The following is a 15865-nucleotide window of genomic DNA, read 5'->3' as shown; positions in this document are numbered from 1 at the left end:
TTAGTCCTGTGCCCACACTGCAGGGATCCACTGGGGATCCTTCTCGATCTTTCTCAGTGCATTTTTCAGCTCGGTGAAAGCCAAAGCCAGGTCATCGTTGACAATCACCTCCTCAACCAGGTGTCCATACTGGCTTTCCATAGCGTGGGCAGAGGCGATCATGTCTTCAAAGTCCTCCTCCTGGGAAACATATTAGAGTTCCCTTAAACCCTGTAATTCACATAACAGCTATAAAACACTTGACACAATTATGATCTGTACTGACACCCTGCTGTTTCTGAATGGCGAGTGAAGCATGGAGTGCATGCTACTTTGCATAAAAATGTCTGTCTCAGTTCTTATGACTCGGGATTGCCTGCCAGTCAACAAAATGACTGGCCAGACCAAAAAAACTCACTATAAATCAACAGCTAAACTATGCATTTCATTTCCAATGCTGTAAAGTCTGATATACTAAAGAGGACTCAAACAGGTGCCCTTCACACAGGTACCCGTTTGTAATTCAAACCATATAATACAGGCGTTCTCCCGCACTTTAAAAAACGATTGGGGAACTCACAACCACATTTAACTGGACAGCATTTCCTCAGCCTGTGCCATGCGAGGTGCAGAAACCTGACAGTGCCGTCTTTATGAGTCATTAAAAAGACTTGACCCTGTGAGACATATTGTTCTCATTTAGGTAATTGCAAAATAAAAGCTTTGCAAGGCAATAAAAGCAGTTCCATAATCACAGCAGTACATATGACACGTGGATGGTTAAATCCATGGTCTTGATGCAGTCTAATGGCCTTTGCCAAGGAAATAGGCAGAGTCTCACACACTGTGGGGGACACTCCAACAGTTCACCAAACAGTATCCATGTGTGCAAGGGATGACCCTGTCCCGTTTATGAGGCAAACCTGTTTCAGGTGTGCATGGTCCGGCGGCCAAAGCACAGCTCGTACCTTCTCTACAGCATACCGGGCAGAGTTTATAAGGCCCGGGGGTCAATGAGGTGGTTCATAGTCACAGTCAGAGAGCGGACACAGATGGGAGTGCATGGAGTTACCCACCAACACCCAAGACTCACGGGCAGGGGGGTAGCCCTCTCTGGGGACTGTTTTGGGAGGGGAGCACCTGGAGGCCACCCTGGAGCTGTGCTAGCACTGACCTCTGTCACCTCTGGCGTATTAAACGTCAAGAAGAGCTGAGGGATGGTCAGGATACATGACCTCAAACATCACCGGTGGGTAAAAAACACCTGAAAGCATGCCCTCTGTATGTTTGTGTTTGTGTGTGTGTGTGTGTGTGTGTGTGTGTGTGTGTGTGTGTGTGTGTGTGTGTGTGTGTGTGCATGTGTATTGTATGTGTGGGTGAGGTAGCATGGCAGAGATAATACATAAATATATATATATACACATATATATATACAGGTGCATCTCAAAAAATTAGAATATCATCGAAAAGTTGATTTATTTCAGTAATTCTATTCAAAAAGTGAAACTCATATATTATATAGATTGTTTACACACAGACTGATCTATTTAAAGTGTTTTTTTCTTTTAATTTTCATTATTATAACTGCCAGCTAATGAAAACCCAAAATTCAGTATCTCAGAAAATTAGAATATTGTGAAAAAGTTCCATATTGATGACCATTGGTGTCACACTCTAATCAGCTAATTAACTCAAAACAATGGCAAAGGCTTCCTGAGCCTTTAAATGGTCTCTCAGTCTAGTTCAGTAGGCTACACAATCATGGGGAAGACTGCTGACACCCTGCACAAGAAGGGTAAGACACAAAAGGTCATTGCTAAAGAAGCATGCTGTTCACAGAGTGCTGTATCCAAGCACATTAATGGGAAGTTGAATGGAAGGAAACAATTTGGTAGAAAAAGGTGCACAAGCAACAGGGATAACGACATCTTTGAGAGGATTGTGAAACAAAGCCCATTCAAGGGAGATTCACAAGGAGTGGACTGCAGCTGGAGTCAGTGCTTCAAGAGCCTACACGCACAGATGTATCCAGAACATGGACTTCATTTGTCGCATTCCTGTGTCAAGCCACTCTTGAACCAGAGACAACGTCAGAGGCGTCTCACCTGGGCTAAGGACAAAAAGGACTGCACTGTTGCTCAGTGGTCCAAAGTTCTCTTTTCAGATGAAAGTACATTTTGCATTTAATTTGCAAATCAAGGTCCCGGAGTCTGGAGGAAGAGAGGTGAGGAACAGAATCCAAGTTGCTTGAGGTCCAGTGTAAAGTGTCCACAGTCAGTGATGGTTTGGGGTGCCATGTCATCTGCTGGTGTTAGTCCACTGTGTGGTCCAAGGTCAGCGCAGCCATCTACCAGAAAGTTCTAGAGCACTTTGTGCTTCTCTCTGCTGACCAGCTTTATGGGGATGCAGATTTCATTTTCCATCAGGACTTGGCACCTGCACACACTTCAAAAGATACCAGTACCTGGTTTAAGGACCATGGTATCCCTGTGCTTGATTGGCCAGAAAAACTCGCCTGACCTAAAACCCATAGAGATTCTATAGGGTATTGTGAAAAGGAAGATGCGAGACAACAGACCCAAACACACAGAAGAGCTGAAGGCCACTATCAGAGCAATCTGGTCTTCCATAACACCTCAGCAGTGCCACAGACTGATTGCCTTCATGCCACGCTGCATTGCTGCAGCAATTCATGCAAAAGGAGCCCCAACCAAGTATTGAGTGCTGTACATGTTCATACTTTTTAGTAGTCCAACATTTCTGTGTTAAAAATCCTTTTTTCTATCGGCCTACAGTAATATTCTAATTTTCTGAGATACTGAATTTTGGGTTTTCATAAGCTGTCAGTTATAATCATCAAATTTAAAAGAAATAATCACTTGAAATATATCAGTCTGTGTGACATGAATCTATATAAAATATGAGTTTCACTTTTTGAATAGAATTACTGAAATAAATCAACTTTTCGATGATATTCTAATATATTGAGATGCACCTGTATATACACAGTATATATACATACATATACATGTATATACATATATATATATATATATTATGGCATGCCGTTCAGGAAATTAACATTTGAATATATATATACAAAAGTCTGAATATATATACAAAACTCTGAATATATATACAAAAGTCTGAATATATATACAAAAGTCTGGATATATATATACAAAAGTCTGAATATATATACAATACTCTGAATATATATACAGAAGTCTGAATATATATACAAAAGTCTGAATATATATACAAAACTCTGAATATATATATACAAAAGTCTGAATATATATACAAAACTCTGAATATATATACAAAACTCTGAATATATATACAAAAGTCTGAATATATATACAAAACGAAGTCTGAATATATATATACAAAACAAAGTCTGAATATATATACAAAACGAGGTCTGAATATATATACAAAACTCTGAACTCTGAAGCGCTCAATCCGTCTTTGTCCGCCATATTGGATTGAGCGCTTCCTATTAAATCAATGGTACCAAAATGTTTGTGATTACGTATTTTCTGCTTCATGAAACTCTGTTTTTCTGTTATTTTGTTCAATTTTGACATTGATTTCTCACTAGAAATGCAATAATAACACGTTTATTTTACACCGTTTGACTTCACGAAGGATATTTTTAGAGGCAGGTTCCCCATTGATTTGACTGGGGTCTTGTCAAAACCTTCGTAATTCCTTGTTTTCTGCTTCATGAAATACTGTTTTTCTGTTCATATGGTAGGGTGACCAGACGTGCTCTTTTTCGGGCATGCCCTCTTTTTGAGACCTAAAAAATGCGTCCGGCAGGGATTCCCAAATCGTCCGGGATTTTGCCTCGTCGGGTGCTTCACAAAATGTCATGTCTGCGAGTATGTCAGAGGAGATATTTGGAAAGACACCCGCGACCAATGGTTAGTTGTAATACGTTGTAATTTAATGAAGTACCTTATGTTATTTATACCCTTGGAATGGCCAACCTATCTAGGTCATGGTCAGTATTATTTTGTAGAAGGGAAATGGTCAGTAGCAATCTATAACACAATTATATGCTTATCCTACATAAACTATGGAAACTATTAAAAAAAAACCTATTCAATTCAATGAATAATGTCTTATTTTCATTGGTATATGCAATGAGGATTTCTGGGTAATAATTTTTTGTCCAATGTCAAGTCCCTATTTGATCATGTGACGAGAGGATACGATGTAGGCTATCCCATTTAAACGTAAAAATGTCCTTCGTTAAGTCAAACGATGCAAAATGAACGTGTTATTATTATTGCATTTTTAGCGAGAAATCAATGTTTAATCAATTTTAGCCATATAACAGAAAAACAGTATTTCATGAAGCAGAAGACAAGGAAGAACGAAGGTTTTGACAAGACCCCAGTCAAGTGAATGGAGAAATTGCCTCTAAAAATATCCTGGGTGAAGTCAAACGGTGTAAAATAAACGTGTTATTATTGCATTTCTAGTGAGAAATCAATGTCAAAATTGAACAATATAACAGAAATACAGTATTTCATGAAGCAGAAAATACGTAATTATAAACATTTTGGTACCATTGATTTAATAGGAAACGCTCAATCCAATATGGCGGACAAAGACCGATTGAGCGCTTCAGAGTTCAGAGTTTTGTATATATATTCAGACTTCGTTTTGTATATATATTCAGACTTCGTTTTGTATATATATTCAGAGTTTTGTATACATATTCAGAGTTTTGTATATATATTCAGAGTTTTGTATATATATTCAGACTTTTGTATATATATATTCAGAGTTTTGTATATATATTCAGACTTTTGTATATATATTCAGAGTTTTGTATATATATTCAGAGTTTTGTATATATATTCAGACTTTTGTATATATATTCAGAGTTTTGTATATATATTCAGACTTTTGTATATATATATCCAGTCTTTTGTATATATATTCAGAGTTTTGTAAATATATTCAGACTTTTGTATAAATATTCAGACTTTTGTATATATATTCAGAGTTTTATATATATATATTCAAATGTTAATTTCCTGAACGGCATGCCATAATATATATATATGTATACATACACGTATATATATATTTATGTATTATCTCTGCCATGCTACCTCACCCACACACATATATATATATATATACAGCCGCGGAAAAAATTAAGAGACCACTTCAAAATTATCAGTTTCTCTGGTTTTACTATTTATTGGTATGTGTTAAAGTAAAATGTACATTTTAGTTTTGTTCTATAACCTACTGGCAACATTCCTACCAAATTTCAAATAAAAATATTGTCATTTAGATCATTTATTTGCAGAAAAATGACAATTGGTCAAAATAGCAAAAAAGATGCAGTGTCTTCAGATCTCGAATAATGCAAAGAAAACAAGCTCATATTCATTTTTAAACTACACAATACTAATGCTTTAACTTAGGAAGAGTTCAGAAATCAATATTTGGTGGAATAACCTTGATTTAAAATCACAACTTTCATGTGTCTTGGCATGCTCTCCACCAGTCTTTCACATTGCCGTTGGGTGACTTTATGCTACTCCTGGCGCAAGAATTCAAGCAGCTCGGCTTCTTTTCATGGCTTGTGACCATCCATCTTCCTCTTGATCACATTTCAGAGTTTTTTTTATGGGATTCAGGTCTCGAAATTGGGCTGGCCATGACAGGGTCCTGATCTGGTGATACTCCATCCACACCTTTACTGGCCTGGCTGTGTGGCATGGAGCATTGCCCTGCTGGAAAAACACTTCTCAGAGTTGGGGAACATTGTCAGAGCAAAAGGAAGCAAGTTTTTCTTCCAGGACAACGTTGTACTTTGCCTGGCTGAGGTTTGTAAAAGACCATAAGGATTGAACCAAAGCGGACTGGAAGGTCTCCTAGTTCGTCTTCTCTGATGAGTCCAATTTTCAGCTTTGCCCAACACATGGTCGTCTGATGGTTAGACGGAGACCTGAAGAGGCCTACAAGCCACAGAGTCTTGCACCTACTGTGAAATTGGACTCATCAGAGAAGACGAACTAGGAGACCCTCCAGTCCGCTTTGGTTCAATCCTTATGGTCTTTTACAAACCTCAGCCAGGCAAAGTACAACGTTGTCCCGGAAGAAAAACTTGCTTCCTTTTGCTCTGACAATGTTCCCCAACTCTGAGAAGTGTTTTTTCCAGCAGGGCAATGCTCCATGCCACACAGCCAGGCCAGTAAAGGTGTGGATGGAGTATCACCAGATCAGGACCCTGTCATGGCCAGCCCAATTTCGAGACCTGAATCCCATAAAAAAAACTCTGAAATGTGATCAAGAGGAAGATGGATGGTCACAAGCCATGAAAAGAAGCCGAGCTGCTTGAATTCTTGCGCCAGGAGTAGCATAAAGTCACCCAACGGCAATGTGAAAGACTGGTGGAGAGCATGCCAAGACACATGAAAGTTGTGATTTTAAATCAAGGTTATTCCACCAAATATTGATTTCTGAACTCTTCCTAAGTTAAAGCATTAGTATTGTGTAGTTTAAAAATGAATATGAGCTTGTTTTCTTTGCATTATTCGAGATCTGAAGACACTGCATCTTTTTTGCTATTTTGACCAATTGTCATTTTTCTGCAAATAAATGATCTAAATGACAATATTTTTATTTGAAATTTGGTAGGAATGTTGCCAGTAGGTTATAGAATAAAACTAAAATGTACATTTTACTTTAACACATACCAATAAATAGTAAAACCAGAGAAACTGATAATTTTGAAGTGGTCTCTTAATTTTTTCCGCGGCTGTATATATATACAGTATATATATGTGTGGGTGAGGTAGCATGGCAGAGATATATGAGGATATATATATATGTGTGTGTATCCATGCACGCCTCTCCTTTTTTGTGTGTCTACATGCATGTGTGTGTGTGTGGTTCCAGGTTACCGTGAGGGTTTTGGTCTGCGTCCTCTCATCTCTGCTTGAGATGACTTTGGTTTTCCTTCGGCTCAGACGCAGGCTCTCTATTGGAGGCGGCTTCAGGAACACCACATACGGTTTGAGTTCCCTGGTGTACAGTTTCTCCACAGTCTAGGAGGACAACATGGCAGCATTTACTCCCATGCACTGAACACAAATCACACACACACCACACAAATGTTGTCCGACAACTAATAAAACAATGTCGCAGACAAAGTCTTGCCTCCCAGGACCACACTGTATTGGCTGCACCCCTACCACCCCCCCCCACCCCCAGCACATTTGCCCTGGCCCACAACTTAATGGACAACTCATTTGCAACTCATACCAGCGAGGCAGTGTCAGGGGGAACCCAATTTACTGTCAGCTCGCACGTAACTTAGCAGCGGCGGCTGCAGCATGGAATCATTTACCCTGAGGCATTCCGGGTCCACTGGGCCAGGCCAGCCAGCCGGCCACACATCATTTCAGCCACGGGTGCCCGTGTAGTGTGTTTGTTAATATAGCGAGACATTTTCTATAAATGTTACAACCCTGATGAAAAATAATCGGGCTGGGGAGGAACGTGCCATTTGGAAGAGGGCTGACAGATGCAACTGGTTCCAAAATGACATAATTCCTGCCCATTAGTGCCGGGGCTCCAAAGTCAACAAATATGACACGTAGCGCTGTTTGCACTCTAATGCCAGATACCCACTTCAACCCCTCCTTCTCCTCCCTTCTCCCCCTCTCAACCCCCCCTCCATCCTTCCTTCCTCCCACAATCCTTCCCTCCCCGTTTGTGAAAAACAGGTAGACAGCTGAGGAAAACAGAGTGTTGCATGCAGAGGCTAATCTAGAGTGTCATATCTCAGGCCGCGTGGACCTGAAGTCTTAGGTTAGACTCAGCGTATACATTGCTTACTTGAGGCTCCACATCCAGCAGGCACACCTTGCCCTCCGCTAACACCCTTTGCACCGACTCCAGGCTTGTTCCGTAATAGTTTCCACCATGCTCACCATATTCTATAAACCTTAAAGAGAGAGAGAGTGGGGCGGAGAGATAAGGGGGAAACAGACAGGGAGAGAGAGGGAGAGTAATTGGTTTGTTGATATTGTTGGCATTAGCAACAGGCCATCAAAATCAATGTCTTGCATGAAAAACTGTAGATTACTGGCGATAACCAATGGATGTAACTCAGGGACTTCTTATCCAAATCTCCTTCATTATCTTGGAGAGTCCTGCATAAACTTTTGCTTGGCCACGAGCAGCCCCCGCTTGACAGACAGCCCTTTTAAGTCCCGGATGAAGCTGAGGCCAGTGCATTATGCACTATGCACTGCGTGAGCTGAAACCAATTGAGCTGTGGTCAGCCGACACACTCCCCCCTGCTCACTCCCTGTATATGTGGCACACGAGAGTGGTAACTGTCCTGGCTTGGGGAAGATGTGTTCATGCTGAAGGAGAGGAAAATGGGAAGCGGCCCAAACCATCGCTGAATATGCCACAGCTTACTTCTCTCATCTCCTGTTCTGGTTTAGCATTGGAGATAATAACCGCTGTTATTAAAAAAAAGCTTTGGCTTGGCCATGGAGGATAGCAGGATAACTCTGAGTATGTTGTAACATAGGAGAACACCATTCCAGACGTTTTGGCACAGCGCAGCTTTATCTAATCTTCTTTGTTACACTAGAAATTGGAGCCACCTGTGTGCTCTAACATTTAAGTGTAGCTGCCAAACCCTTTGTCCAGGTCTCCTATTGCGAGAGAAAACAAACAAAAATGGCATATTTCTTTTTGCAAATGATTCATATTTACCAGTAGTCTACATTTAAAAATGTCCATGTTTTAATAGAGTAATTCGACCAAGGGATGTAACATAAATACAACATAGGGTTTTTACAAATAACATCTGAATAACCATCAAGTCTTTTGTTTATGGGTGCATGTCAGTTGCGTGACAGCATTATAACATAATACAAAAGTTAAAAAACGAATGAACAACGTTAGCCAACAAAAACAGTATGACAAAGTTGTTGTAAAGCCAATGTTGTAAATTGGTGGTGCTCAGTCAAATGATGATGTCTCTCGCCGTTCCCGAACTTCATGTAGTTTTCACATAAGGTTTCAATATTTTCAGTCTGGAGGAAAAACTTGTTAGAGGACTCAAACAGAAGATTGGTGCAAGTCAATCAGTCAGACGGGAAAATGTGGCCATACTATGGTGAAACCATGTAATGTTTAGCTGTGTGGTGCCTACTTGTGGTTAAGGATGTTTTTTTCAAATGTATGCCTCGAGACAAAGTGGTACTCCACTCCTTCTTTCTCGTGCTTTCTCTGCTCGCGACTGGTGTCTGTGACAGACAGACAGACAGAAAAAAGAATGAAAGAAAGAAAAGAAAGGAAAGAAAACAAAAGGTTAATAGGGTAAAGTCATAAAACACTGATTCTGTTCATGGCACATGAGGCTGGAGGTGAAACCCAGTCTTCAAAAGCACGTTGCGGAGCCCTCTGTGGAGTCTGAGTGGAGACTGAGGCTGGGCTCTGTGGTAGCATGTGTTGGTCATGGCACAGGACGAGCCCCAGTTAAAGTCATGTGTTAACAGCAGCACTGAGTCACAGCGAAAGCATGCTGAGGGCCCAGGGCCTAGTTTAACAAGGACAGGGTCTGCCCGTCACACACCCCACCCCTAATCATCCACACACACTCCCCGCATACTCCAAAATAAGCTATAAACTTTTACCGGTGCCCCGGGCGGGGGCGAGATGCCAGGCCAGTATTATTTTTTTAATATATTTTTTTCTTCTTCTCTCTTCTAGTCTGTCAGACACCCCATGTGCAAATGTATGCATACACTATAGATTCTGAAGCTTGCCAGTGGTATTCATGGGTATGTGATAAACTGACTTCCTGAGCCCAGGCTGAAGTAAAACTGTGCTTTAGCTCAATAAATCGGACTGGAGGGGATATCTCAAATATAGGCACTGAACCCATCAACACGCCAATATCACTAGGGGAGACAGAGCATCGTGGCCATTAAACATCATACATGTCATCCGCCATGGATAAAGTGCCACGAGAGAGCCACGAGAGATCAATGAGTCCAGGCATATATTGCTGTTGGATAAGCTACAGTATGTTGCTGACATACCGTGAAAAATATAGGAATTCTGGCTGAAAGTCGACGGTTTATCTACTAAACGGAGAGTGGTTCCAGTCATCAACTGTTGCTGTCATGTATGGCAAATGGGGGAGACTCTAAATCACAACAACTGACCTTCCCTATCACTCCTTGTGCTGTGTGCTTAACTGCATAAATCACATAAATGCATCTGTCAGGTAAAGTTAGAGTCTGAAGTCAAAGTTTGGTCTGTTTGCTGCAGGGCTCATGCTTGGAATCCATTCAGAAATATAGCGAGCTGTCAGTTAAAGCCTTCCAGAGGAGGAGAGAAAGAGAGGGAGGGAGAGAGAGATGGAGAGATAGAGAGAGAGAGAGAGAGAGAGAGAGAGAGAGAGAGAGAGAGAGAGAAAGTAGTAGACCAGTCACAGGCAGAAAAATGGCACTTATCCAGCCAGGAGAAAACCTCTCTCTGTGCTGTTAGTCCAGCTGTGAAAAAACACACTCACTACCCCACTACTTTCTTTCTTTCTTTACCTCATACGGTCCTTCCTTCCTTCTATTCTCTCACTATCCATCACATAAACATCCCGCTGATTGACTTTTTGATTTACCTACACTATTTATATGAACCCCTTTAGTTAAGTCACTGACTAAGACTAGGTTCCTGTTGAATGGGTGCTCCATGTATGTGTCCTGTGGCTGTCACCTTCCGTGTGTGTAAGTGAGGGGAGTGGGGGCTCACGTGGCACAGTGACGCTGTAGAGCTCAGGGTCAGACAGCAGCAGCTTCCTCTTCAGCTCGCTCAGCCCTACTCCGCTGGGCCCTGAGGAAAGACAGGCAAACAGCATTACTACAGTTTTACAACATACCACTAGGTCATTTCATTTCAATTCATTTTTATCCGAAGCGACTTACAAGGAAGTATACACATTTTATATTTTTACACTGATTGCACACTGCACATCAGGAGCAATTAGGGTTTCAGTGTCTTGCTGTCTTGCTTCGACAGGGAATCGAACTCTCAACCTTCTGATTACTAAATGACTTCTCTACCTACTGTACCACTGTTGCCAAATCTGAAGAAGATTCATGAGGAGAATCTCGGTTAATTAGCTTGATGGCAAGACCCTCTGAAGGACTGAAGAGCTGAGGAACTCTTTCCATTCGTCTTGGAAGAGAAGAAGAGGAACAATCACCTCACGCAACTTGCCCAACGTCCCGATCGTGAAACACATAGGGTTCCACTTCAGCCATTCTCTAAAACACTGTTAGCACAGAATAATCACCAAATCTCCTGCGCTGAGTAGTTCTAGCCATGCCGAGGTCAGGGCTTCAGCACCACAGGAGCAGCAGTACATTGTGTACACAATGCCTAATTGTACATCTTTAATCGCACAGACATTCCCATTTATGAGCACATGGTGTTTCACTTTGTCCATTAATAAAACATTGTTTGTTTCCATTTCACAGCCGTGCAATCAAGGGGACCTCCGATCGCAGTCAACAAAGCCCTTAGCAAAGCTGGGGTTTCTGGGTGGTTGGAGCCCATGCATGAGGACTGCTGTAACCAACAGCTCAGAGCCAGACAACAGGCCCCACTCACGGGCTGCTCATCTCTGCGTGGATTCTCTGTGTGTGTGTGTGTGTGTGTAGGGCGGTGTTGGGTGCGTCCAGAGGCATGAAACGGCCCTTTCTCCCAGCAGGCATCTGGGCTTCCCATCAGAGGGGTGCGAGTGCGAGGCTGACGGGGTAGTGGTGTATTGATTTCAGTCTGTGGCTTCAGTCTGCCGCGCCTCTCCAAAAACACAGAGCCCTGTCTCTGTCCTGGCCAGGCACCCCAACCCACCCCACACTCTCTCCCTCCCTGCCTCTCCCTCTCTCTCTGTCTGCCTCACTCTCTCTTGCCCTCTCTCTCTCTGCCTCTGCTATCTGGAAAAGCCATATCATTATTTCCACAAGATGAACAGTCTGTCTGATATCGAATCAAAGCAAGCGAACCAACATTGCTGTCTTTGAGCGGCAGGGGGACAGGGTTACTTCTCCGGGAACATCTTTAAGAGTCAAAGTCAACAAGTATGAAGTCCCAGCATGCAGCACTATGAAATAGACTGTTGATACAGACCGGGATGCCTGGGATGCCTGCCGTTCTAATCATGCATAAAACTGCTTCACCGGACTCCATATTCGCACAGGGTTCTGTATTCCTTTTCAATGATAATGGGTTTCACAGGACACCCAGGCAAAAAGAAACAAATCAGGCATCAAATGAGAGAACAGATGAAAAGGAAAAAAAAACGAGGAGCTTAATCGCTCCCCGTTTGACGTCATGTGGGCTCACCTCAGAGAAGCGGCAATATTTTGATCAAACTGCTTGACATTAACTTCCTGCTTTGAGTTGAATTAATTGAGAATGGAGGTAGGAGCCGTTAGAAGGCCAGTCACTTATATGCATGCCACATCATGAGTTGGCTTTCCATGCTCAGTGGCCTAACTGGTGTCTTGATAAGTTTGTCATATGAGAGTTGCATTTTGTTGGAGTAGTTGTATATAGTCACTCATGCACACAGAGAGAGTCATACATAGAGCAGCCGGTCATCTAGACCCAGACCGATAGAGATAATAAAAGAAAATAATGTCTCATTATAAACATTTGGTCAAGTAGTATTTATTTACTGGTATATGTTATTATGTATACTGGCATTGGAATAATACCATCTCCAATTCAAAATATCCCAAGAAATACAATCATTCACAATAATTAAACCAGTTGGAATCTATTGACTAAAGCAAGGTGTTTGGATGGATTTTCCAGACAGGTCCGGTTTTCATACTGCAGAGATGATGGCTCTTTACAAGAACTGATGCTCTCCCTAAAGATTCTGCCATGGTCAAGGCTCTGTTGAGCAGCTTGTCCAGGAAGAGAAATGACTCACACTTCCTTACAGTGATTCTGCTGAAACACAGTTACCATTTCTCTCTTCTCTCTCGCTGTTCACTTTTCCTTATTTCAATGTGTCTTACAGTACTTTTACTGCATCTTTCCAAGACCATTTCAACTTTGATTTACCTCCAGTATTAAAGACAGAATTCTGAAAGACAGAACACAGTAAAAGGGGCACTTCACTTACTCAAACAGTACCAACATGATGACGAATGGTCAAGTACACTGAGTGGCATGAACATTAAAAGCACTTTAGAAATGTTGAATGTACATGTCATCATGCCGCCCCGCAACACTATTTGTGAGAGTGGCAGCCAAAAGTCTTTTCACCATGCTCATTATCAATCCATACCCTGACCTGATGGATTATGGAGTCAGGGGACTTCAATGAGTTCAAACCAAAACAACAGCAGAGTGAGTTCATGGAAAAGGCCTGCGGTCGACAGGGCACTGATGAGAGCTATAACTTGACCCACCATGAAAAATAAATGCCAACTAGAACCTTTAAGGGTTTTTTGGTTTGACTTCACATGAGAACATTTGAAGGTTATACTAAGCATCCTCTGATGTATGGTTTGATTATAGGTTTTATAGCATGTTCTATCTGTGAAGAACTCTTTTGAGTAACCTATGAGAACCTTCTTTGCCAGAAATTAGTTCTTTCTGTGGAAATGGTTCTATTCACAGCCTTAATGATCTTAAAGAACCGATGAAGTAGCTTTTCAAGTGTGCCCTCTGGTTTGAGGGTACATGCATGCCCAGTCGCCCTGCCTCGTTAAGAGGGCGGTCATTTCGTCAACGACATTAAGGCGAACACTGAGCAGACCTCAGAAACAAGAGCTGCCCGGTGCAGTGGAGAAAGCAGATACACAGAGCAGAGATCCCTTTCCCTCACCACTGCCTCACTCACTGGATGAAACGCAAGCCCCTTGTGTGTTCTCCAAAGTACACACGCTGCTGATTGACATTATTAACTTTAGGACTGGCGACAGGAGATTTAATTGGGTACGTTTACATTGGGAGTCCAGTGAGGTACTTCTGTTGGAGGGACCTGGAGGAATGCTGTGGCTCTCATACTCCCTCCGGCTCGCTCACTCATACATCACTTTCCATCCCTTTTCAGAGAATAGGGAACATGGAGCTCTTTCAGAATTCACTTGGCAGCAAGAGGGGACGTTGGAATCTGGAAAACGGGAGCCCTACCGGTGTTACCATTAAGATGAAATTTGCCTTCTCACACTAACCGAACATCAGCACCATGCGGTGAGGGTCTGCTAGTCCCCTTCGGTAGGGCACAACCTCCAGATAGGTGGGAATCAGGCCATGGCGATGTCTCCTGAACTTCCTCCATCTTGACTGTTTGTCGCTTTCGCTGTTTCGCCTGCTCAGCCGGAAGCTCTTCCTGAGGCCAGCTGGAAAAGGCAATGTATTCACATGTGTCATCACATTCAGAATTCATATTCAGGGGACAGAGAGATCATCAGGCCCAGTACTAATGCGTCATCAATTGGTACACTGTCTACGTAGCCCAGTATAAATCCTCAAGAGCACTTTGTTTTATGACCAACTAGAGGTGCACATTTTACTCCAGTTGGAGGCACTAGATGTATATCCCAGGTGGACCCATTTATCCCCCCACCTCCCTTTCGCCTCTGTAACCATCAATTAGTTTTCCTGGGTTTAAGGGTACGTAGTCTACCACAGACACATGGTACTAAGTCAACTCAACAATTGAGCAAGAAGGCCTACTTTCTGTGAAGAGAGGCAGCAGCCTGGACTGGGATAGACGGCCTCAACACAGTGACAGATGTAACTTTTAACTAATACCCTCATACACAAGACACCTGATATTCCACTTCTGGCCTTAAACACCATGATTAATGACACCAGAATGCTGCCGTATGCTCTGAGGAGGCAGAGAGTTTGAACTGGAGGAGAAAAAACGTCACATTGTTTCAATAGTTTCCACAACATAGCAAAACCACAGGCTTAGAGCATGGAGCAAGGCAGAAATCAACTATATGAAGCTCTTGTTCTTTCCAGAGCCATAAAGTGGATTTGACTGTCCAGCCCAGGCATATAAACAAAACACGTTGTATGTCAAACATACTATTACAAATGTATGAATTCAATGGAGTGTACCTTTGCTAATTATGGACTCTCCAATACTGGGTATTTTGGTTGGAAAGATCGAGCAGAGTTATGAAATAAGCTGAAATATTTAATAACAAGTTACTGGGACTGAGTCAAGTAGTACACTTTTAAGCAGAAATTCAAATGCACCATAACAACAGTGTGGGTGGTCATAGAGGATTAGCTATTAACTAATTACACCAAACGTGTCAGTAATTTTGTAAAGGTGCTGGTTGGAATTCACCGTATGTTCTTCTCCCTTACAAGCAGATGCGTGGGGAAGCTCTTATTCAAGTTTATTTGCAGTAGCCTGAAATGCACATTGCCATTTGATGGGCCTCACCAAACATCTCCCAGAATCCCTTAAACTCTTCCAGACAGCCGAGTTCTACTCTGAGAGTAATAACCATCCCCGTGGCCAGACGGCTTCTGTGTAAATAAATCAAACAGGAGTAAGGCAGGCCTGACACTCAGATAATTAATCCAAGGCCTGCAAATTCATTTCATCTGGACAGATTGGTGTGACAGTTGGGAGCCTTTTTTCTTCTTGTCTTGGCTGTTGAGGTATTGCATTTTTATTGGTGACAAATCTCCTTTCGAAGGTCATGGGATTATAATATCTGACGGGATAACGGTAGAGAGGGGTGTAAAGCGCTCTTTAAGGAAATGTCCATAACAATGTTCGGTTTGTGCTTTGCTTTGGAGGAATGTCCGAGCTGAAAAGTGTGTGGCCTCTTTA

The 15865-nt window shown here is 42.1% G+C and overlaps 1 protein-coding gene across 1 annotated transcript in view; it reads right to left on the bottom strand.

Moving 5' to 3' along the window:
- Positions 1-15865, bottom strand: part of mpp7b (MAGUK p55 scaffold protein 7b) — a gene marked incomplete at both ends in the record, with an annotated part of 34533 nt that continues 18668 nt past the window's right edge. The window contains 6 exons of the mRNA XM_080836240.1: positions 1-180; positions 6918-7061; positions 7855-7963; positions 9191-9284; positions 10795-10875; positions 14238-14405. Of these exons, the coding sequence (XP_080692366.1) occupies positions 1-180; positions 6918-7061; positions 7855-7963; positions 9191-9284; positions 10795-10875; positions 14238-14405 (776 nt within the window). The remainder of the gene's footprint in view (positions 181-6917; positions 7062-7854; positions 7964-9190; positions 9285-10794; positions 10876-14237; positions 14406-15865) is intronic.

This window comes from Sprattus sprattus, assembly GCF_963457725.1.
Source record: "Sprattus sprattus genome assembly, chromosome: 4".
NCBI lineage: Eukaryota > Metazoa > Chordata > Actinopteri > Clupeiformes > Clupeidae > Sprattus > Sprattus sprattus.
Note: the sequence above shows the minus strand (reverse complement) of the source record. Positions and strands in the feature narration are given on the sequence as shown.